The following is a 25,622-nucleotide window of genomic DNA, read 5'->3' as shown; positions in this document are numbered from 1 at the left end:
AGCTTAAACATATAGAGACAGAGGAAGACCGAAGAAAAGATGGGCAGACCTCTTTGAGATTGGAACAGGCGGATCGCCTGTTCCGACTATATTTTTATTTCGGCACGTCACTTCTGAAAGGGTTAAAGCAGAATTGGTTGTGGGGAATTGATCATAGGAGCATGTGCTGTTGCTGTGGTTGATAGTCATGAAGTGATCTGTTTCTGAAATACATATATTTAACCATTCTGATATTTATTGTTATAATGGCTGTTATTCTTGTTCTACATACAGCAGTGCTTTTGAGTAAAATTTAATCTCTCTGTACACTTATATCTGTAGGCAGTTTTCATGGCTTAAACTGTGGGCCTGTGTTAAGGAATGGTACAAAATGTGTTTGTTTTATGGCATGAATTAGCTGCTGTAGCATCTGTATGAGGCATGTGCCAATGCCGGCAGTAGTAAGTGTGGGTGTGGAGTGGTGTGTTTGTTCTGTTGAGTGTTATTTGCTGGCTCCAGGCATCTTTGCAGGCATGGGGCAAAGAACAAGTTTGTTCACTGTCCCCTGTTGACTGTTTCTGAGCTGTGAAGTGAAGGTAATTCTGGTGGATACTTCTCAGATTCTCATTCTTTTTCCAGAATCTATAGGTTCGGAGTGAGCTATATGTTAGCCTACCGAGTAGAGATGAAATTTACTAAGTACATTACTGAAATTAGTTTGAACAGTTCATTTAAATGTCATAAATAACATTATGTAAATATAATATTAATAAATTAATTGTGGTGAAATTAGTTTCAAGATTTAAATTATGCAAATTATTTCTTATTAAATTGACACATGGCTTACTCTGTATGTTAAAAATAAACTAGAGTATATTCACAATAAATTTGGTAAACTGTTTTTTACCATGTTAGCATTGTATATGATGAATTAAAATTTGATAAAATTAAAACGTGATGAATTAAAATTTGTGTGAGATTTCACCAGCTATTAAAAAAGTTTTAGTATTCTATTCTGTGACCCTTGGCCTGAAAATGTATACTTTCAAATTTTTGTAAAGTTTTGAAATGAAGTCAAATGAATGAAATTAAATTTTGTGTATTTCATATCTGCATTAAATTTTGCCCTTTAATGACTATATCAGAGTAATTTTTTAATTATTTTTTATAGTCAGAGTAAAGGTTCATATAACCAGGTTAAAGATAATAAAAAGGTCCATCCGTCCCCAGATAATTACTCACTTGATAATCCATTCACTAGCAGGAGGCGTTACAGTTTACTCCTTGTTAGGTCTCATTGGAGGAGATGCAGCATATTTGTACCAGTCATGTGACAGCTGGTGAGTGCAGAATTGAAGTTAATGGTGGTATCTTTAATGATTTACTGTTGAAACTAATAATACCCTGTTGGTTGTAAAAGTTTTAATTAAAAGTAATCAAGGACGAAGCCTTCTTCAGAATAATCATTTCTATTATATTTAGTTTGGTTAGCATAAAAAAAATTAAATAGAAACAATTTTGAAAGAGGTAGAAATATTAAAAATCCATTTTCTCCAAATATTGTACTATAAAGCATATTAAATTTTAAAAATTTAGTAAATCCTATTTTTGAGTGTTCAAAGAAATACTCAGAAATCTGTTCCACTATACTTAAAAGTGAATAGTTCTCTTAAATTTTATATACAATGTTTTTTTTTTTTTTTTTTTAATATTGAATAGGTCAAGACCAAGTTCATTCCACATGAGTGGATTTTCTAGAAAAATTGCCCATTTCTAAGGATTTCCTTCATGTGAATACTCTGTTTACAGTAATGGACTTCATCCTCTTTTATTTATTTGTGCCTAGCAGGATTTAAAATTGTCCAGAAATGCAATGGCCTTAATGTTTATTATAAAAGAAACATCAATTGTTGAAAAGTGGTTCAATACCTTTGTTACTTGGTATTGCACTGAAGCTTTATAATTATGTATAAAGCTGAAGTGCGGTATAAATCTGTGCACATAAATCTGCAGATTTATGTGCACAGTGTCTTTTTACCAAGTGCATGTCTATACACTGGTGTTCAAAGAAAGTGCATCACCCCTTAAAATTGTAATTGTTGTTCAAATAACGTAAGTATATGGCAATATTTCTTACAGATTGCATCAGATAAGATTGACACGCATATGTGATGATGTAATATTGCATCAGCTGTTACTTTCAGCTATATAAACATGCTCTGAAAGAGTTGCAGTCATTCCTTGCTTGTGTCAGGATGGTGAGTTATGTGCAGTTGACGCCATGAAGAAAGAGTGCTATTGTTCCTTTACGTGAGGAAGGATGTTCTTCCCGTCATATTGCTTATAGAGTGTCTTGTAATCAGTTGACAGTGAGTAGATTTCTTTCCAAACTCAAGAATACTGGTTCTGCTGATAGGAAAAAAGGAACCAGACGCAAATGTGTCTCTACACCAAAACAGGACCGCGTTTTGAAGCACTTATGCCTTAAAAATTGTTAAGCTTCTTCGTCTGAGCTGAAAAGAGAATGGGAAGAACATACAGGAGTGGCAGCAAGTGCAGTAACAGTCAGAAGATGCCTCTTCAAAAATGGACAAAAAATTAAAAAGGCCCGATTAATTTGGTGCAAGGAACATGTCAAATGGACCCTCGAGCAGTGGAAGTCAGTTATTTTCTCGAATGAGAAGAAATTCAACTTGCATGGCTCTGATGGGAGACAAACGATTCGCTGTAGACGTGGTGAATACCATACAGACTGTATAGTGTCTACAGTGAAATTCCCTACTAGCCAAATGATATGGGGGTGCATTTTGTATCCTGCAGTTTATAAAAGGTTCCGTAAATGCCAATGGATACCTGGCTATATTGGAAGGCAATTTGCTGCCAACCATTAGAGACCATTTCAACCTTTCAGGACGACTCTGCTCCTTGTCATCGGGCAAAAAGTATAAGTAGGCACTTCTGTAGTTACTTTAGCTTCATTTCTGCATTAGAGGTTCGACAGTAATGTGTTTACATTTGTTACAGGTTGGAAGAACGGTCCATTACAACTCTTAGCTGGCCAGGAAACAGCCTGGACCTGAATTCTATAGAGAACTGTTGGCATCTTGTGGAATTTTCAGTTGCCAGAAAGAAACCAAAGACCTTTGCGAACTTCAGGAAGCCATAATTCTTGTTTGGAACCACAAACTATCAGTTAATTATCTTCAGAAATTGATCTTGTCAATGCCTCGACGGTGTGCTGCTGTCATCAGGGCCAGAGGCAGTTAAACTAAATATTAGTTTGCACTTGGTGAACTTTTCATCTTGTTTTCCATTTAAAATGATACACTGAAGCAAACTGAGGGCTTCTGTTAACATTTAAGCCATAATTGTCGTGTTTACCAAAACTGTTGTATAAAGGTTGCTAATGCTCATTTTGGAATATTGAGAGCACCTGTCACATATTTCTTAGTTTTACCTTAACTATTAATAAATATCTTTTGTTTATGGATCATTAATGTAACATACCATCGCGAAAAAGGGTTAGAAATGTGAAATTCCTAGGTGATGCACTTTCTTTGAACACCAGTGTATTGGATATATATTTTTTTTTTCTCATCTCAACTGCAAATGTTCAATATATAGTGATCAGAAAGTTCCTGGATTGTATTTTTTAAAAAATGTCACTTACCTAGTATTCCAGTACTGTCATCTCTAAAGTAATTCCACTGATACAATGAGTTATTCACTGATGGGGACATTTCTGGTGCCCCTGTTTTTTGATCACCTTTGGTATATCTTGCTGTTTTTTTCTCTCCAAAATGTGACTTAATTTCTGCCCTTTGAGTGTAAATTTTAGTTTAGAGAACAGAAATCACATGAATCTAAATCTGAAGAACATGGAGAAAGAGAGCAGCCATAATGTTTTTAGTCAGAAATTGTTGTGCATTCAGGCTTGACACGAGTAAGTCCACTGAAATATCAAGAGCTGTTGAATCATGGCTTCTTGACATTTATTGGTTTGTGCAGGGAGAATCTGCTTCACTGAGCCAGACTGTTAATCAGCATTTCTAAAAGTATGTTCTACTGCAAAAATATCAGTAAAGTGGCATATTGCAGATTTGTTACTCCATCACAACTCAGCTCAAGCCAGCCTGCTTATGTGACAGTTTCTGAAAAAGAGTAACATGAGACAGGTGTTCCTCCTCCCCACCCTCTCTATTTGTGATTCTTCAAAAATCAGACTTTTGCACAAATTTCCAAAGGTCAGAGATTGCTTTGACCTTCCAGGGATCCAGAAATTGGTGGGGAAGGTTTTCTTGATCATTTAAAACTATACAGAATCTACTTGAGCCAACCCCTCGGTTTTGATACATTTATTGCTGAAGATCACAAAACAGAGGTCATTTAATGCTTCCTAACAGGATAGAATTACTGGACTCTGCATCAAAGCTCCAAGTACCTTGTTACAGATATACTATAACAAGAGAATGTGAAAATGCTTTCAACAGCAGCAGCAGAATTACTGCACATCCTGTAACTAGAGTCAAGGATACATCACATGGTGCTGCTCATATGATGGGCAGGGATGGGATCATTACATCACATTACACTTCTTGACTACAGTATATAAGTTTTTAGCCCCTATGGGAAATTGTATGACATTTGAACCTATGCTACCTAACTTGTTTGTCTCCCAAACATTCTAGCAATAAATCAAAAATAGTTTTCTGTCATTGAAAATAATGTCTAGTTTAAGAAACAAATAATGCTACCAAACCTTGTAGAGAGAAACTTATTTTGTAACTAATGAAAATAAGTTTCTTTCTATCAGGCTTGGAAGTGCCATCATTTCGATTACTTTTTATGTATATTTACCTGTAAGATCAAAGGTTCTTCACTTTGAATAAATGTGTCTAGTTTACTTATTTGTATTGATAATTAGCTCTTTTTTTTTTTTTTTTTTTTTTTTCATAATTTGTTCTCAGATGATAACTACAACAAAAAGTATGATCTGTTACTAGGAATACTATTAATGAAATTCATTTTCTTAACAGTGTTCCTTATATAAACGAAAAGAACTTATTCATCACCCTGCATGGAATATTTGTTGGAGCAGTCTTCAGTATCAGCTATTTCCGAACAAAGAAATATTGCATTCATTTTCCAGTTATTCAGGTGTGTGCTCTTGTAAGTTATAAATATTTCAGAAATAAAAGAGAAAATTTTGGAATTACAGTAGTTTTACTAGAAAATACTTAATTTCATAGCATTTTAATTCTGCCACAGCTGCGCATTGGGAGTTTTGAACTAAACACTGGCAATCAAAATGCCAACAGTTTACATAATAGACAGTGATATTGAGAAATAATCACTAAAATCCTATTATATCAAATACTGGTTTAATGAAAATTTCCTTGTAACAAAAATATTTTCAGGTCCTGAGAAAATCCCATATTTTTAGTGCTGTGTTAGTCTTATTTGAATTAAAATGGTTTCATGAAAAATTTAGTGCAATGAATTATTTTTTCCACCTATCCATAAAATCTATTGGTTTACAAAGAAAAACTGAAAATTTTGAATGTTTTAGTGCAGGAATGAAGAAACAGTAGTTTCTTGATTTCATTCAGTTTTGTCTGAAACTCATTACCTGGAATGCTGTGTTGAGTGGACCCCATATGTTGTAAATATGGCTAAAGAAGGAATGAAGAAATGTAACAAATTTATGTGGAGGGGAAAAATCAGTTTGAAAAGATGTAGCAGAAGAAATCCGTGTTACTACCTCAATGTTTTCCACATTCCTGAATGATTGTGGTCAAATCAAGCTCTCCCACCTTGTGTATATGCAATGATATGGTATTCCACCATTTCATTCCCCCTGCCCACCCACCCACACACACAAGAGGTTAGGAGGCTGCTAAAATTAAGTAAAAGTAGACTAGAATACCACATCAAAGTTTGGAATCTGAAAATGAGCAAAAGAACAGTGATATTAACATGTAATTGCATAAAACAGTTATACTGTACAGGATACCATTTGAAACAAATATAACTGGGATAATACAAGGTTTGAGTTCACAACAATGTAAAGAAGTAATTTTAATATTATTATTCTTAACATTTTGATTCTTAGGTAATCTAACAAACTTTTTCAAAGAAACTTCAAGATTCACTGCAGGAGTATCAATCTTGGCATACTAATGATATTGGACTATGAAGAAATAAGGTGAAAGCCAGACGTATAAATATTTATTTACACTATCTCTAGTATCTTTATAGAATAACTTCAGTTGATCATTATTTCGCTAGTCAGTCAATTAAAGGCCGACCTTCGGTTGGAACTGTAATTAGCAAACCTCAGGTGAAGGAAGCAGCCATCCTTCTAAGTTAAAGTTATTCTAGATTTTTCAGTCCATGCAATATATAGATTGGTCAGTAAGCATGCACTTGTTTGTACATATATAATAAATGATTTGTAGAAAAATAAGAGAAAAAAATTTACCTCAGTATGATACATAGACTATGATACTCTCCAGAAATTAAAATGAATAAAAGATTAACACAAAATTCAATTGATTTTTTTTACTGTAATCATTTTGTGTTAATCTTTTATTCGTTTTAATTTCTGGAGAGTATCATACGGAAGTGTTCTACATATCATATTGAGGTAAATTTCTCTTATTCTTCTACAAATATTGATATCAACATAGAATGTATTGAGCATTATAGCTCTGTTACATACTATCAAAATAATAAATGATTACACCTAGTATTGTATGAACCAGTGCATTGCACTGTAACCAAAATAATCAGTTTGTTAAGGACCCTCCCTCCCTCCAACCAACAATCAAGCCCTCATTCCTCATTAACTACTGTATTAACAAGTTGCTTAAGAATAGAATCACCCCAACAAAATATCCTAGGACTTCCCCTGCATGTTTTGTAAATTTGGTTTGTTTTGGAATGTAAACATATATGTTCTAAATGTGTTATGATTATAATTTGAAATAGGATGCTATATCAAAATAAAAGCATTCCTGTAAGAATACTCCATGCACGATTGTGATATATTTTATTATCTTGCTCTTTGATATTTTTATGTAATATTGTTGTCGAGAAGTCTAGCTAAATTTTTATTCAGTAGTAGCATTAAAATTGTAACTTTTCCTGTAGCCCACCTGACAGATTTTCTTGTCAACTATTAAATACAGTCGGACTTCACATAACGAAATCAATCGTTCACTTGAAAAAATTCATTATACAGAAATTTCGTTATAAAGAAATATGACCTTTTCAACAATGAAAAATACTGTAATTCAACTCAGAAATATGGAAAATAAATCAGAAATAATTGAGAATAAATACATTTTCTAACATTTTAAAAGAATTAATTTATTAATGCACACGTATTAAGAAATGACTAATTAAATGATGTGCCCAATATATTAGTACACTTTTAAGAATCATGTAAAATATTTGGTTATTTTTTGTTGTACACTGGATTTTACTGTACATCGTTCATAAAAATGTTCGCATTTGTTTAAGCACTCAAATATATTTTCTGGCACGCAAAGTTTCAAATGCTGCCAAGATTTCATGTTTGGAAGGTTTAATATTGCATTTATTGCCCTCATTTTCATCCAACTCATTGTCGATATTGTCACTAGTTCTTTGAATACTCTCCAAAATGTTGGAGTCACTTGGATATTCAGCTACTATGACATCATTATCAACTCCTAAAAATTCAAGAACAATTTCTGCACTGATCAAACCTCTTGCTTGGAGTTCATCCCAAGATTGCTCAATGTCTTGTAGCAGTTCATCCCTCTCATCGCTGTTAATTGGCGTTTTAGCAAAACCCACTTTTGCGAAACAATTTCAATTGTTGTTTCTGTCACATCTTGACTCCACACTTTCGCTAACTCTGATATTCATATCTGCAAATCTATGGGTTGGTTGGTTTCTATTCTCAGTATAATTTTTTTCAGTATGCGCCTTTGGTAGGGTATTTTCAAATTCTTGATAATGCCTTGGTCCATTGACTGCAGTTTAGACGAAGTATTCGGAGGGAAGAAAACAAGCTTCACACTTGTAAGTTTCAAAATTACCGAGTGAAGGTGGGCAGGGCAGTTGTCAACGATCAAAGTGATTTTTCTATTTTCTTTTGTCATCTTTCTATCGAAATTTAAAACCACTTTTCAAAAAGTTCACTTGTCATCCAAGCTTTTTTGTTGTAGTTGTAGTCCAACTCTAACGACTTTACTCCTTTGAAACATCGGGGTTGTTTACTTTTGCCTATTACCAAAAGCTTCAGTTTTTCATTACAAGCCATATTTACACCAATCAAGACTGTAATTCTTTCCTTACTATTTTTACCACCTACACATTTGTCACCTTTAAAAGTCAGTGTGCTGTTTGGCAAACATTTAAAAAATAGACCTGTTTCATCAACGTTGAATATGTCTTTGGGCTCGTAGTCCTCCATAATTTTTTCAAAACTTTCTTTCCAGTGGGTTCAGTCTTCTTCAATTATAACCCCACTTTCACCAGAAATAACTTTTTTGAGTAAGCCATGGCACTTTTTAAATTTGTCCAGCCAAAACCAGAACTGGCTTGGAAAGTTTTATGCCCCAGAAAAGATGCATACTCCGTAGCCTTTTCTTTTATTAATGGCTCTGATATCGGCATGTTTTGGTCTCAAATCAACTTCACCCACTTAAAAACTGCTTCATACAGGCATAATTTCGCACGCTTCCGACTGGGTCCCTTTTCCTCAAACAGTTTGAGAATCGAAATACGGTTTTTCAAAATGGCTAACACACTGGTGGCAGGGATACCAAATTTTAAAGCTATTTCTTTTTTTTTAACACCCCAATCTACACTATTAAGCACTTCCACTTTTTCCACTACATTCAAGAATTTCCTCTTAGACATTGTAAAGTTACCCGCACAGCAGCAAACAAAACTGATTTACAGACCACTTGTATCTACCATACAGCGACAGGTGAAATTTTGTGAAAGTATGGATGACTCATTTCTGCAAAACAACAGATGAATTTCCGGGATAAAGGAAAATCATTCTTTCCTAATTCTCTAATAGGGTGGTTCCAATAGAAAACAGGTTGACTAGAGCTAATGTCCATGTCTGGAATATGCCTTAATATTTGCCAACGGCTGTGGACATATAGAGAGCAGTTTCCCAGTGCGACTTCTCGGTACAGTAAATAAAATAAAATAAATTTTCTGTTTATACTCCGGCACGACAACCAAGTCAGTAGAGTTTACAATAAATCGTCAATACAAATATTTATCGTATTTAGTAGTCACGGGCTTGAACCCCGGTCCACTCAAGGAATGCGTGCTATGCACTCTCGCTCCTGACCACTGGGCTATAAATGCTTTATGGGCAACACTAAATTTTGGAATGCTCTTAAGAATTAAACCCTTGAGCTATTAAAAGCTCAAGTGATTAATTCTTAATCCTTTTAGCTCTTAATTCGTGCTTTCTACAGCGTCAGCTTTATTGCCTAAAGGCCAGAGGTGCGAAAAATGCATACCCAGGTCTCTGAAAATTAGTTCGTTATATGGATATTTTCTTTGTTATACAGAAACTATTTTCAATGTAATGACCAAGGGGAAATCAAAAAAGTTCACTATATAGAAAAATTTGCTATATGGAAGTTCGTTAAAGAGAGGTCCAACTGTATACTTTTTTTTTTGATGTACGAGTTAGTGTAAATACATCACTTCTGTACACAGCCAACTAAACTATTAAGTAGTTAAGAATTGGCCTAATTTTGGTATATCTCATATTGTGAATGCCTTCACAATGAGTTACCATGATATTGCACTACCTCGAATAAGTAACACTTCACCAACAGAGAAGACTATTGTTACTTAATCTTGGTGGATACCACCACCCAGACAGCACCATTTCAAAGCTTGTTGGCTTCTCATTGGTGGGTGGGCAGGTACCCTGGTGTTACATTAATGACAACCCAGTTATGAAGTATAAGCATGAGCGATGTCTGAAGGTGTGCAGGTAATTTCGATTACAAAGCATTTTAGGGCTAAATGCCTCAGGTTGTGAAGAAGTTAACTGACAAGTGACAAGTTAACTGAAGGTTGTTAACTGACATACATCATTTGACATAAATCTGTTAACTGTAAAATCAGTACACGGTGGTGGTATCCACTGAGATTAAGTAACAATAGTCTTCTCCATTGGTGAAGTGTTACTTATTCGAGGTAGTGCAGTATCATGGTAACTCGTGAAGGTATTCACAATATGAGATATACCAAAATGATGCCAATTCTTAACTACTTAGTAGTTGGCTGCGAACAGAAATTATGTATTTACACTAACTTGTATGTCAGTTAACTTCTTCGCAATCCTGAAATGCTTTGTAGTATACTTTTTTTTATTATCCTTGTTAATACATGCAGTTTTTTGTTTTTAAAAAATGAAATTTTTAAGAAAATTTTACTTATATGCCATTTTTAGGCATGCTAGCATGTATGCATAAAGCACCTATTGTCTTCACTATGTCCATATGTATGTAATAACTTGGCTCCTAATGAATAGATTTTCATAAAATTTTAATTTTGGCTTGTTTAGAAAAATTTTGTCAGGCCATTCCAAATTTAATTAAAATTGAACCAATAGAAATCTAGAGATTGCTATTCTTTGTCTGTCCATCTGCATGTATAAACTGAACTCTCATTGGATGGATTTTGATGAAATTTTTATTTAGCTCTGTTAGATAAACTTGTAAAGCCACCTCAAATTTCATTCAAATTAGACCAATACAGATCTGGCAATTATTTCCTTGTCTGTTCATTCACACATCATAACTAAACTCTCAGTGGATGGATTTTTATGAAATTTTATATTTTGCTCTTCTAGAAAGATTTGTCGCCGTCCCAAATTCCACTAAAATTGAACCAATGGAAATTCAGCAATTATTTCTTTTTATATATGTCACATAGGCTAACAATGTACCATATATTGAAGCTGCAGCACAGGATATTATATTTGTTGCAGTGTGCTGATCAGAAGTATGAATGGACAATTTGGCAACACCGTCATTCACTTGGTGATATAATGGAACATCACAATGTAGAAAAGGAGATGAATGTTAACTATGAAGTAGAACAGAACAACTGTGATCTTTGTAAAACACATTGTTTGACCAAATTTTGATATTTAATTATTTAGTGCAACATTAACATTTTGTTTTTGATGAGGATCTGTAGTGTAATTTCCTTCGATGAATAATGCAAATATTTGAAGTAATTTGCATCATTCAGCTAATGATGCAAGAAAGCAAACTTATACAGCATCAGCAAAAAAAAAAAAAAAAAAACCCTTCTCATATCACCAATCCATTCCCTTTTAACAGTTTGTCTAGTTCTTCCTTGAATTTATTCATCAGATGGAAGTTTAGCAGTCAACTGCCTGCTGACTGAAGGCTTTAAACACCTCAGTCAGATCTTGCAGGTGCCTAGTTTCCAGATGCTGCAATTTGCAAAATTGAATCCTTTCTTGGTAAGAGCACCCTTTTGTTCCCCTCACTAATTTCATTTCTCTTCTCTGCACCAGTTCCAACATCTCACTTCACTACCTTTCCTAAAATGAAGCTTCCAGACCTGTATGCAGTACTCAGGGTGTGGCCTAACCATTGCCTTATACAAAAGGATAATCACCTCCTTATCCCCGCTGACAAAATTCCTCTAAATCGTTTGAAAAAATCCCCATGAGCTCTCCTCAAAATTCTGTAAAGTTAAATACTACTCAATAAAATATTGATCTATACCATTTATACACATACTTTCATATGAAAGAATGAAAAATTAAGAGAAAAGATATGTAAACTTTATTTTGTTAATGTTTTGCTATTCTTCAAATGAGTTCTTGTAAGATGATTATCAAAGTCATTGGTCAGATAAAAGTAGAAAAGGAATTGAACTTGACTAAGGTTAATCTGTGTGAGAGTTATGTCCAGAGCTGCTGGAGCGAGTGCAGAGAAGGGCAACAAGATTAGTGAATGGAACAAAGGGTTGCTCTTACGAAGAAAGGCTTAAGTTTTGCAAATTATAGTGTCTGGAGACTAGGCACCTGCAAGGTGATCTGATTGAGGTGTATAAAGCTTGAATGGTTTGAGCATGCTCAATGCTGATGGGATTCTTCCTCTTGCTCAGAATAATCACCTGAGAGGGCATAAATTCAAATTGAGGAAAGACAGTTGTAGGATAGCTGTGCGGAAGTTTGCCTTTAGCTAGCAGGTGGTTGATTGCTGGACCAAACTTCCATCTATTGTTGTAGAAGTTGATAGCTTAAACAGATTCAAGGCAGAACTAGACAAACATTTGGAGCGAGTGGATGGGTGAAATGAGAAGGGTGTGTGTGTGTTTTTTTTTTTTTTTTTTTTGGCTGATGCTATATAAGCTTGCTTTCTTGCATCATGTGCCTTTGCTAATGCTAACGTCTTGCAAGTGATTATTGAAAGTTCCTGGATATTTGGCAATTCTTTTGTTTGCAGAATCGATGCTTGTTGAGGGTCTATGTTCTTTAGTAGCTGTGCTTGATGCATATTGTTATGTTGGTTTATCATTATAATTGTCTAGAGTGTCAAGTTCTTCCTGTGATTCTGCTATTTTGACTGTTCTGTCTTGAATAGATAAAGCCTAAAGAAAATATTAAAATCATCTTTAAAAAGTTTCTCATTTTAGGATTAATAAATTCAGTTATACTTTTGAAGATATTTATTTACATATGTCAGAACCTGATTTAATGGGGAATAAACCAATGGTTTCACAAGGTATACATATTCCTTGATCTGAGTTATAATATAAGATTAAGCTGTAGAGAGCCATGATGTGTATGTTTAATTTGAGAATGTGCATGTACATACACATTCTCAAACAAATATACGTACAAAAAATATGTACACACACACACACACACACACACACACACACACACACACACACACACACACACACACACACACACACACACACACACACACACACACACACACAATTTGTTGTATACATCGAAGGATGTGTACAAATTATATATAATATACAGGTAAACGTTTTATGTTTAATAACATGTGTACCATATTTTCAGAATTGATTCAGGACCTGAAAACTGAAAAAAGTTTGCATGTCTGATTCTGTATAGTTACAGATCATGTCTCTTTGAATTTTAAAAATTGGTTATGGAATTTTGGTGGTAAAAAATAATAAATAAGAATAAGCAGACACATAGCTAGTAAAATGTTTATTAATAGTAGATACATGTTTGCTTATTCTTACTTTTTACCATTAAAAACTCCACAACTAATTTTTAAAATTTAAACAGCCATAGCTCCATGACACATGTTTGTGTGAATTGTTATCATTGTTTTCAGGTTCTGAATTGATCCTGAAAGTGTGGCCAATAGGTTATGGACCATACATCACCTTCTATACAGTTATGAGCTTCTGGAGAAACTTTATAATAATATTATACAAAAAGTCAATTTTTTAAAATAATAACTGTTAATTTTTTTACTTTATATTTTGTTTAGTATTAGTTTCCAGTTAAAATAATTGTGATTATTTTGTAATTTAAATATATATTTACTTACAGCAAGCAAAGGTCTTTACATTAAAATCACAAATACATAATGTGATATATCACTCTCTGTCTGAAGTGTGGAATAATGTTAAATGGTTCTATATCTTATTTCTTATATTTGGTAAGTATTTTTTTTAGTTCACTTGACATTTTCTAAGTTTCTTGATTTTTGTTAGCCCTCTAATAGAGGCCTCCCAAAAAATTCATGCAAGTGGCGATTCTGTTGTATTGCATCCAACTTAATAGTTTTGAAAAAAAAAAAAAAAAAAAAGGTGTATAGTTTAAAATGGTGTACTTTATAATTCTGTTCTTTATTCTTTCGCTGTTTTGGATAACAAAAACAAATAATATCTTTAGTAAAGTTTCCATAAAAAATTTTTCCTGACACTCTGTGTGAGTGTGAGAAAGAAGTCAAAACGAAAACCAAAATTCTAAACATAGATAACACACAATCAGGAATGTGACCTATTTTGTTGAGCAACACAGAATTTTTACTCTTATACTTCACTTAAAAAAATTTAATGTAGATTAAAAACCATGCTGGTGGCTAGAATTCACCCCATGCATGATTCTAATAGATAAGTTGGTTCCACTTTTTTAGAATCGTATACAGAAATCAAAATTTGATTCAATTATCAGGAAGAATAAAGTTAAAAAAAACATATTTTTTTATTTACAGTAATTATAAATATTACAAATGAACATAAAACAAATTAACTTGAATATACTTGATACAAGTACATATAATAAAATAATAAAAAAAGTGTATATAGTATGTTGGTATATAAAGTGGATAATTATAATATAGCATGTAACATTTAAAATAAAAAAAATTGTTTAATTAAGCAGTTTACAGTTGAATCATGTTTTCTTTAAGATGAGAAATTGTATCATTTTCTACCTTATATAAATTAAATCACTGAACTCTTTTGGCCATGCATCTCTTAACTAGCTGTCTATATATTTTCCAATTTTGAATTGTTGCCATCACCCGTTCATGCAGTTCGCCTCGCACGACCACCATACCAGGCATTCTTTATTAATTTTTGTACTAATGTTTTTCGACTGAAGAAAGGCAACCTATGCCTGAAAGCTATCGATGTATGTTTATTTTATCTGTCTTCAATTTTAATAAACTGTTCTAAGTTTTAAGAAGTGTAAAAATTATGGCTGAACAATGTGTAAGAACTTTGAGAAAATGTAGAAGAAATGCTAATGAAACATTAGAGGAGAGATGTAATAAACTAAGAGACTGAAATGAGACTCTATGACTACGAAGACAGACAGAAAACATTGAAGAGAAGCAAGATTGGAAATGAGAAGATGAGCAAAGCGCCGTAGGACTAATCAAATAGAAGTACCAGATTCAAATAATCAACAAGCTGTAATTAAGCGGAAGAGCATGACATAGGAAATATGTGTTACAACTGTGAGCATTGCAATGCAAGATATTGAGGACATGAGCTAAACACATTGAATAAATACACTAAATGCTGTCATGATGGAAAGGTTTCACTTGACCCACTGTCTGAGAAACCTATTACGAGAGCTGCTTACAGGGGATACACGTGAAGCAAATAACTACAGAGAACATATACGAGAGTACAACTCAGCAATGGTGTTCGCATCAATGGGTGCAGAGATTAAATCACTGCCTGGAAATAGGCCATACTGTTTTAGAATACACACCTAGATTTACCATTTGGTCTCACCACTATATCCAAACGAGGCAAATAAGCCAGGATATGGACAACTTTATATTTTCGATTCTGCTGAAGCAACACCAAAGCGGCTTGAAAAACAATCAAACCAAGGGTGTATGGCCAAAGTAACGCAACAATTGGACAAGATGCTGCAACAAGTTAACCCATTTGCTGAGTCATATTATATGACTCAGCAAATAGGTTAACTTGTTGTAGCAAACAAATGCATTAAATAACCCAGTCCAATCCAACAATGAATCTGCGCATGGCATTTATAGAAGACCCGGACTTAGATGTGAGACGATATAATGCACCTACATCCAAAATGGAAGTTGCTGCAATATTTGTTAAAGAAGATGATAAACCACCTGCAAATAGAGACATATGCATATATCATACAGGTGACTGCTGTAGAATTATATCACTGCTAAACAAGAATGGTGAAGACTGAAGGATCTAGATTAAACTATTTATGCCATAATCAGAAAGAATGGCTTATGTTATGCCAGGTACAACTAGTTTCTTAAAATAGCCAAAGCCGAACTTCTTTTGAAGATGGTGCTGGCAGCAGTGTTACTTTCAGTCTTCTTCCTCATTTTCATCATTATTTGTGTTTTTTTTAAATATCAACTACAATATCATATTTTGTTAAAATAGAAGATACTCCATTATCTTTATCTATTAAATTACACCTGTTTAATTCATCAGTTTCTACAAAATCTTTCTCTTCCATTTCTGTCTCATAATTTTGGTCAATCTGGATAAATCATGCTGTTTTGGAACAGTTATTAATTGTTAGCTGCTCCAAAACAGCATGATTGATCATGTTTTAACAGTTTTTCTACTGCTTTTATTTCCTTCCAATTATGCATATGATCATTCTCTGTATACCTTTTCTGTCAAGAGTTTTTTAATGTTTTTGTTATTCCTTAATCTAAGGGTTGAATGATAGATGTATTTGCAGAGAAAAAAAATGAAATTTATGTTGCTTGTGCATACTTTTGTATAAGCTGTGAAATTATACAAAAGCAAAGCAATTTTTCTCTTTTTTTGAAATCAGCCCCTTATTGTATTAATTAAAAATTCCAAAAATATTTTGTTAATCATCCACACATTTCTTTTGCTCGTGTATTTTATTGGTTAGTGATGTACCTTGAAATCAGTATGAGATTTTGACTTTCTTTTAACTAATTTCTTTTTTTATCAGTACCTGTCATATTACTATATAATATCGGTGTGTAGATACACCATAGACAACTCTTAAGAAACTACAAAGTAGTTTTTGTAGGTATCATTTGCTCTTTCTCATATTGTGCTCTGCCTTCACGATGAGTTGCCATGATATTGCACTACCTCGAATAAGTAACGCTTCACTACTAGAGAAGACTATTGTTACTTATTCTCAGTGAGTACCACCACCCAGACATGTTTCAAGGCATAATACATTAAGAGTACCAAGGCATAATACATTAAAAGTTTAATATCTATATAATATCGGTGTGTAGATACACCATAGACAACTCTTAAGAAACTACAAAGTAGTTGTTGTAGGCATCATTTGCTCTTTCTCATATTGTGCTATGCCTTCATGATAAGTTGCCATGATATTGCACTACATTGAATAAGTAATGCTTCACTAATAGAGAAGACTATTTCTTGTACCTTGTGCATTTAGTTATTTTAAATATTGTCATATACACCTTTTGGCATCTCTCATATTGTGTGATTATCTTCACAACTGGGTTGTCATGTCTGCAATACCAGGGTACCTGCCCACCCACTGATGATAGTCCAATAGCCTTGAAACATGTCTGGGTGGTGGTACTCACTGAGAATAAGTAACAATAGTCTTCTTTATTAGTGAAGCGTTACTTATTCGAGGTAGTGCAATATCATGGCAACTCGTCGTGAAGGCAGAGCACAATATGAGAAAGAGCAAATGGTGCCTACAACAACTACTTTGTAGTTTCTTAAGAGTTGTCTATGGTGTATCTACACACCGATATTATATAGATATTAAACTCTTAATGTATTATGCATTGTGCATTTAGTTATTTAAGATACTGTCATATTACATATAACCAGAACCCAATATTTTTTCGTAGTAAAATGAGGCTGCGCCAGAGAGTGGGGCCGGCGATATGCTGTGTTATATGTTTATAGACCAGGGTCGCTCAAACTGGAGGTAGCTGATGTAAGTCCCCGATTAGGAACATGTCCTGTCCACCAAAGCTCTTTTCGACATTTCCAGTTATCTGTTTTAACCTTGCATCCATTTGCGATAACAGCTCAACACCGATCATACTGACCTCGTCGATTATTAGTGCTTTGACGTACTTAAATAGCAACGGCAGCCTTACCAGTTGAAGCACGTGTAATGTAGGCATTACAGTACCTGTCTGTGTTACTGAAGTGGTTGTATATTTCCATCAAGAGGCAAATCATAAATTTTTTTTTCGCAACCAGCTGGGCCGGTCAAGAATATTTGAATTGGTTTGTAATTGGGAGATAACAGACTCCAAATTACGTGCACGAGTAGAATCGTTTGCTTGTCATTGGCCGTTCTCATTAAGTTGCAGAAGTCCTTGTTGGTCATCAAGCTTTCACATTTCTTTGCAATTGCGCCAAGTTGGTTGAGCGTGGCGAGCTTTAGATCCTCATTCATCTATCTCTTTGGATGATTGTAAAAGTTTTGAAAGGGGTCTTCTTCTCGCAGTCGCGTTACAACGTTATGCAGGTCATTACCGCATACTTCGTCAGGATCACCGATGTTGTTTTGCCACATCTTATATATTTAAATCGTTTTGCAAATGTCCAAGTCCGATTCATACAATTTACGCTGTTTTAGTATGAACCCTTATTGTCGTTGTAGATCTAGACATATGTCATCCCTAACAGTATCTCTGTTTCTTCATTGCGAAATGGAATGTGCAGAGTTACCATCTTGTACTCATTGAGATCCTGAGCCAAGTCATAGTTTCAATAGCATATTATGCGTGGATACTATTGTTTCTTCCAGATCTCATTATCGCTGCATGTGTAATTTGTGACAAATTATGACAGAGTAATATGATCCGAGTGGTATGGTCTCTTCTCGTATTTGTAAAACCAATTCTCTTTCCATATGTCACACGAATCCTCTGGAAGGTTCTCTTCATTGGACTTCCTCAATCTCTTTCACTCGATCAGCCAAACAGTGGGAATGTAAACTACCACAACTGAGCTCCCCAACATGGGCTGACCTAGCAGGTACCAGTTGGCTTCTTGACTTGTGATTTCAACTCTGTTGAGCATGTTGATGGATAGTTTTATCGTGATTTCAACAGTGGGTGCTCGTTCATGATTGTAATGATCTGTTGCTGCAAATTGCTGATCCCTCAGTTCGTCTTATTCACGTACTCAATGACATTCTCAAGCGTGAGATGGTATCACCGCACACAAAAGTTATAACAGTGTAACATTCAGTCCCTTTCACTACTCAGAAAATTATTGATGCAAAAACATCTAGGCACCTAACAATGGAATGTAATGAAAATGCAGATTGTTAACAATACAAATACTTGTATTGTTGCAATCATACTATTCAACAGATGGGTAATTAGGCTATTGGCCTAACCTCTTCCAAATGTTGATTTGGTAGAGTAAACAGTGGTCGTGTGCATAAAACATTGCATCGTTCATACTAAATATTTCGGACTGAAGTACGACATTAATGTCACTAACATTGATTCGGTAGAGTAAGTAGCGGGTGTGAGCATAAAACATTACATTGTTCATGATTTCGGTTCTAGCTGTTAGATTTTAAAACAGTTCCAATTTTCATCAAAGATGTTTACACATAAAACATCTTTTGTGTGTACAGGGTACACACGTGTTTTTTTTTTTTTTTTTTTTTAAGAGGTCAGGCTATAAATAACGAAAAATATTGCCAAACACTTGACAAGCTTTAATAAGGCTATAAAACAAAAAAAAGAAGGCCCTAACAGGACACCAAATTGCATTGTGCCATGATAATACCTGGCCACACACAACTCATATGACTCAGATAAAAATTGCAGACCAAGGGTGGAGAATTTTGCATCATCCTGCATATAACTTGGATTTGGCTCCATCTTATTTTTTTTTTCTGTTTGGGTATATGAAGAGATATTTTGTGGAAAACACATTGAGTCATGGGGAGCTGAAAAAGACTGACTTCAACAGTGGTGTCTATCCTTTTACCACACTGCATATGTGAGTTGTAAAGAACAGTGGCAAAATTGTATTGATAAACAAGGTAGATACATAGAACAATGTATACAATTTGAAGTATGCATGACTAAGGTATTTGTTTAATAAATGATATAAATGAAATTTATATCATTTATACTTTTATAATTTGGTTAAAAAAGCAACATTTTGAAATGATTGTTTCAGTTCTTTTCTCTGTGAACACTTTTGCTGCCTACTTTAAAAACACAGAATTGAGTCAGTCTGGATTGAGAATGGCAGAGACATTTGGGCTTTCTTCTCACTATGACTGATTTAATCATCCTCCAGTGAAGGTTGATCAATTCAGTGTGAGGAAGCAGTGAACGTGTTAAAAATATAAATTTTATCTACACTCTCAGGTCACTAATTTTTATATCCAGGTTCTTCTGGATTATCTCATAGAACACATGTGTTCTATGTGGTCATAAATAAATTTCTGGCTTTCCTTCACTGTCCAAAGTAAAAATAAATTTGTACTTTGAATTGCCGAGGCTGGAAGAATTAACTGGTTATTCTTGCAGCCAGTTTATCAGCACAACAGCTAACAGTGGGCTGTGTATAAATTTTTTGTGGTATTGTGTGGGTTTAATCTTCCTATTTGCACAATGCTCTCTGCAAACATTACTCAAGGCCCACAGTTAGCTCTAAACATATCATCCTATACTCTGATACAGCCCCTTGGTGGCCAGAGGAGTTTATGCTTTTGTTGTGACTTTTTATTTTAATTTTTTTTAAGAAAACCTTATAGGTTCTAATACCTTTCATTAATTAATGAAAGGAATTAGAACCTACAGTATTTAGTACTGTGCATGGGTTGAAAAGATGATAGAAAGACATGTTGACATTAGACTTGAATTTCGGTAGATTGTAATTTTCAGGAAATGTGTGTAAAGGGAGGTTGTTCCAGAAAATGGAAGTTGAAGGGATAAATGAGGAAGAAGAAAAGTTGGTTTGAATTTGAATTTGGACAGTAAATGGATTTTGACTGGTTGCAGCATCTGTTTGCACTGATTTTTTGAAGAGAGAAGGGGAATTATAGAAGTCAATTCAGAAGAACAGTGCCCATGGAAGTATCTATAGTAAAGGCATGCAAAAGAAACAGAATGTCTATAAGACAGAGAGTGGAGGGACTTTGTAAGAAATGGATCATTAATTAACCTAACTGCCTTCTTTTGAATGGAGTCTAGAAGCCTGGGTTATGGAGGCACTGCCCGAGATGAGGAAACAATATTCCATGGTAGGGTAGATTTGAGTTTTGTACAGAGTAAATGGCTGTTCAGAAGAAAAGTAATGCCAAGAACAAGAGAGAAAACCTAGTTGTTTGGATGCAGAGGAAACAATATTTGTGATTTGCTTATGTCAGGAGAGATAGGGTAATCCTTAATAGACATGTGACCTTGTCTAGAAATCTGAGGACTGAGTTTTAGAAGGATTGAAACAGCCTTAGCACATTTATTGGAAAACCAAAGTTTAGATAAAAGACAAGATTTTAAGGTAAGTGTGGAATAAAGGATTTCATCCCTACAAGAATAATTTCACTGACACAATCTGATCATACATCGACATCAGAAGGTTTAAAACAGTCATCCCATTTTGCATTCTAGTAATGCCAAACAAGAAGAGGTTGAGAATGGCCACAAGAGAAAGAGTGGTCCTCTGGGCACCTCAGATCACAATTTGACCAGTTATTTGGAAGGGTTGTCTGTGAGAAAAGATAGCATTGGCTGTGTGATATTCTGGTAGGTAAATGAACAGTCTATGCAAGGTCATTAGTAAATGCAAAAGCCTCATCATTTCAACCAACTGGCTCTGTGTGACTAGAAAATAGAAGCCAGCTGGGGTTGTGAACATTAAAATCACCAAGGAAAATTACTTCACTGTTAGGAAAGTTGGACTAGATGAAGTCAAGGAGTTCCAAGTGGAGTTGGGAGAATGATAGAAGCAACAGATGAATTTGACAGAAAGGAGAAGAGAGATTTTAAGCCAGAGATAATGGAGAAGAGGAGATTCCAAATTACTAAGTCTCTGACTAAGGAATATCAGATTGAACATATGCACAGGTATCATATTTGATGTTAAAGGAATTAGACAGCAAATAACTAGGACAACTGGTATGAGCAGTGGTTGAATCAACTGATAATTGGGATTCTGTCAAAAAATAAGTGGGGATTGGCAGAGCTGTAAGTGGAAATGAACATCATTAAGATTGGAACTGAGACTGTATATTTGTGAAGTGAATGAGGAAGTCTAGCTGATTTTGATGCCTCTTAGAGAGTTACCAATAGGTTTGGTCTGGTGGACTATCTAGAGGCCAGCCTGTGAACACTGTTTTAGAGCTGTACCCTCGAAATGTAAGGAAGGTTGGATCTTGCTACGATGCCTATCGTAACCTCAAAAGACATCATTCTTACTGTATGATGGTAGAGATCTCCAGAGCTTTGCCCTGAAGACTAAACATGCTTTTTACCACTTCATCTCCAGTAAGCAAAGTGGTGGTATTGCACTGGTTGATGTGAGTCACCTCCCAACTAGTATTGCCTGGTAACACGAAGGGGTGGTATTGCTTTGTGTGGTGTTGGATGCCACACTTCGGTCCCTGCTTATGTTGGCTTACACCTGGGTGGTCACCTCCAATATATTAGGTGCTGTATTTTAGAACTTGCACTGGCGGTTATACCCATGGTTACTAACAGTTTCACCATTATGAAGGTGCAAGCAGAGGATTTTGTTGTCGTAGAATGACCAGACTTTGTCAAAATTCAGTCCACTTGACTCAACTCTCACCTGATTATCAGTTCTAGCAGCATTTTAGACTCCCAAATAGCAAGCCCTAGCTTGGCATACCTGAGAGAATGTCTGTGACAGTCTCAAGGACTTTTTTGTGGAAGTATAAGGGCTCAGTCTCTCACTGTGAATTTGCATCCATATATATTAATCCAGGACCACAGCCTGGAAAGCATGTCAATTCTAATCCAATTATACCAGATTATATAACATAAACAAGCACTTAGATCATAAGCCTCATACCTATATCTATAAATAGCACACAAAATAAAGAGATAATATTTGCATACAGTTTTTTGGCTCATTAATGAATGAGCCAAAATTATGTCATTTCATGACATACATGTGCATCATCACATGTTTTTAACCCACTTGGATGGAAAACCACCTGACTTTAAGAACCATTTTCTTCTGATTTGATGGAATCAAAACCAGATATTTTTGTCAAGCAACCTTCACCAGTGACTCATTGTGAGCAGAAAGCCCAAAAATATCTCTACCCTACCCAATTCAGATTAACTCAATCCCATATTTTTTGAAGATTTTCAATTCAGGTCTTTGGAAAAGCCAGCAGCAAAAGTGTTAAAAAGATTGATGAGAACAAACAAAAGCTTGTAATTAAGACAATTTATTGATGTATATATATACACTGTATATATCATCATTGAAATCTTATATATGGCTGTCACAATGAGTTACTTCAGTGCCCCACTATTAAGGGAAGTTAAGTTATACTTCTCTAAAGCAAAGTGTAATGTAATGTGGAGTCACCTCCAATAAGCACTGAAACAGCTGTTAGGAGGGGGTTTCTACATTACAAATAAGTAATGTACTTCTTGTTAGAGAAGTGTTACTTATTTGTAGTGTATCACTTGAGATAAATTATGATACTCTCACATCTTCAGTGAGAATACTTTCAGTGCCAAATGCTTCACAGTTCAAATAATAAAAGCTTATTCAATTAATATAAAAGTTTTATATTAATTGAATAAATTTTTATTTTCTAAGCTATATTTTTAAAATGTAGTAAATTGCAATTACAGCTTTTCTGCACTTCCATTTTTCAGATAATAAATTGACAAATGTGCTTAAATTTTGCTACTACAGTATTTTGTTGCTGGTACATTAATTATTTCCTCCTGTTTTATAGGTAGACATTCAAGGCAGTGGACTTGTGATATCTTTGATTTAAATGTGAGGTATTGAATTTAAATTATATTAAATACATAGATGTTTAATGGTTACTGCATTACTGTTTTAATTTTTTTGAAATATATAACACAAACTTAACCATGGTGTAAAAAAAAAAAAAAAAAAAAAAAAAAGGCCAAAATAAAATCATATAATAGTGGCTTTCTAGAATTAAGTTTATCTACATGAAAGCAGACATATAGTGAATCAAAGTTAAAGGTGCCAGGAAACAAAATTAGGGAATATTTGTAAGTCCAAGGGGATAATTTCCATACCACCTGAAGATAACAGAATATGCAGGAGCAGTGTCCCTTGGTATTGGCACCATATTACCATGAACCCCCATTCTAGATAGCTTTTCAAATGCTGATACTTGATAGTGCAAAGTTTGTATTTCTCTGTTTTGGTATTTTCAGTTGACATAGCTTTCAAAAGTACCTGGGGGGAATACCTGCTATTAATACTGTGATACCATTACACAAGGGTGCACATGTTGGTTGATAGTTACTTCCCAAATTCCCTATGACAGCATTTCCCAACCTGTGGTTCACATAACTTCGGAAGTTATTAGTAGCGTTAGCATTAGTAGAGGCATATGATGCAAGAAAGCAAGCTTATATAGCATCAACCAAAAAAAAAAAAAAAAAATCTTCCCATTTCACCCATCCATTCACTCCAAATGTTTGCCTAGTTCTGTCTTGAACTTATTTAAGTTTTGGCCTCCACTACAACAGATGGAAGTTTGTTCCAACTATCAACCACCCACTGACTAAAGGCACATTTTTGCACATCTCTTATACAATTTTCTTTCCCCACTTTGAATTTATGTCCCCTCAGGTGAGTAATCTGAACAAGAGGAAGAATCCCATCAGTATTGAGATTGCTCAAACCATTCAAGGCTTTGTACACCTCGATCACCTTGAAGGTGCCTAGTCTCCAGATATTGCAATTTTCAGAACTTAAGCCTTTCTTGGTAACAGCAACCCTTTGTTCCCCTCACCAATCTCGCTGCCCTTTCCTGTACTCCTTCCAGCAGCTTTACATCCTTCCTAAAATGAGGCCTCCAGACCCGTATGCAATACCCAAGGTGTGGCCTGACCATTGCCTTATACAAGGGGACAATCATCTCCTTATCCCTGCTAGCAATATTCCTGTATATCACTGACAAGACACCATGAGCTACTCTTGCAGTCTGTCCGCACTGCTCAGAAAACTTCATACCTGACTGCACAGTTACCCCAGATTCTTCTCATTCTCCACTGCACTGAGTATAGTACCACCCAGTTGTTACATTACTCTGAGGTTACTGCTACCCATATGCAGTACTTTACATTTGTCAATGTTCAACTTCGGTTACCATCTCTCAGCCCATCTGCTCAACGTTTCCAGATCCTCTTACACTAGTGTATTATCATTACTGTCATTAACAACCCTGCCAACCTTCATATCGTCTGAAAACTTAGACATTAACCCTGATATACCTTCATCAATATCATTGATAAATTCCTTTGATAAAGTGCTTTGATAAAAGCACTTCCTAATTTATTTCACAAATATATGTGGTCTTAATTCTAATCTCAACGATGTCCATTTCCACTTCAGTCTGCCAGACCCCATGTACTTTTTCTGACAGAATCTCAGTTATCGGTTGATTCAACTACTGCTCATCTCAAATGCCCAAATTATTCGCTTTGTGATTCCTTTCGCCTCAAAGGTGGTACTTGTGCATATGTTCATTCTGATATTCCCTGTCAGAGACTTGGCAATTTGGAATCTCCTCTCTTTGATCTTCTCTGGCCAAAAATCTCTCTACCTCATTGTGTCAAATTCATCTGTTGTCTCTACCGTTCTCCCAACTCCACTAATCACTTGGTGCTCTTTGACTTCCTCTCTTTTCAACTTGACTTTCTCCAGTCCAACTTTCCTAACAGTGAGTTAATTTTCCTTAGTGATTTTAATGTTCACAACTCCAGCTGGCTTCTGTTTTCTAGTCACACCGACCCAGCTAGTCGAGTTGCTGAGGCTTTTGCAATTACTAATGACCTTGCACAGATTGTTCATTTACCTACAAGAATACCGGACAATCCTAATCATACAGCCAACACGCT

The 25,622-nt window shown here is 34.8% G+C and overlaps 1 protein-coding gene across 1 annotated transcript in view; it reads left to right on the top strand.

The window, feature by feature from the left end:
- Ndc1 (Nuclear division cycle 1) overlaps positions 1–25,622 on the top strand; it is a 113,242-nt gene that overhangs the window by 29,135 nt on the left and 58,485 nt on the right. Inside the window, exons 4-7 of the mRNA XM_090380447.1 lie at positions 1,151–1,319; positions 5,016–5,136; positions 13,598–13,706; positions 23,474–23,522. Coding sequence (XP_090236573.1) covers positions 1,151–1,319; positions 5,016–5,136; positions 13,598–13,706; positions 23,474–23,522 — 448 coding nt within the window. The remainder of the gene's footprint in view (positions 1–1,150; positions 1,320–5,015; positions 5,137–13,597; positions 13,707–23,473; positions 23,523–25,622) is intronic.

The sequence above is a fragment of the Mastigoproctus giganteus genome, chromosome 8 (genome assembly GCF_048544385.1).
Source record: "Mastigoproctus giganteus isolate SK-2022 chromosome 8, ASM4854438v1, whole genome shotgun sequence".
In the NCBI taxonomy this organism is placed as follows: domain Eukaryota; kingdom Metazoa; phylum Arthropoda; class Arachnida; order Uropygi; family Thelyphonidae; genus Mastigoproctus; species Mastigoproctus giganteus.
Note: the sequence above shows the minus strand (reverse complement) of the source record. Positions and strands in the feature narration are given on the sequence as shown.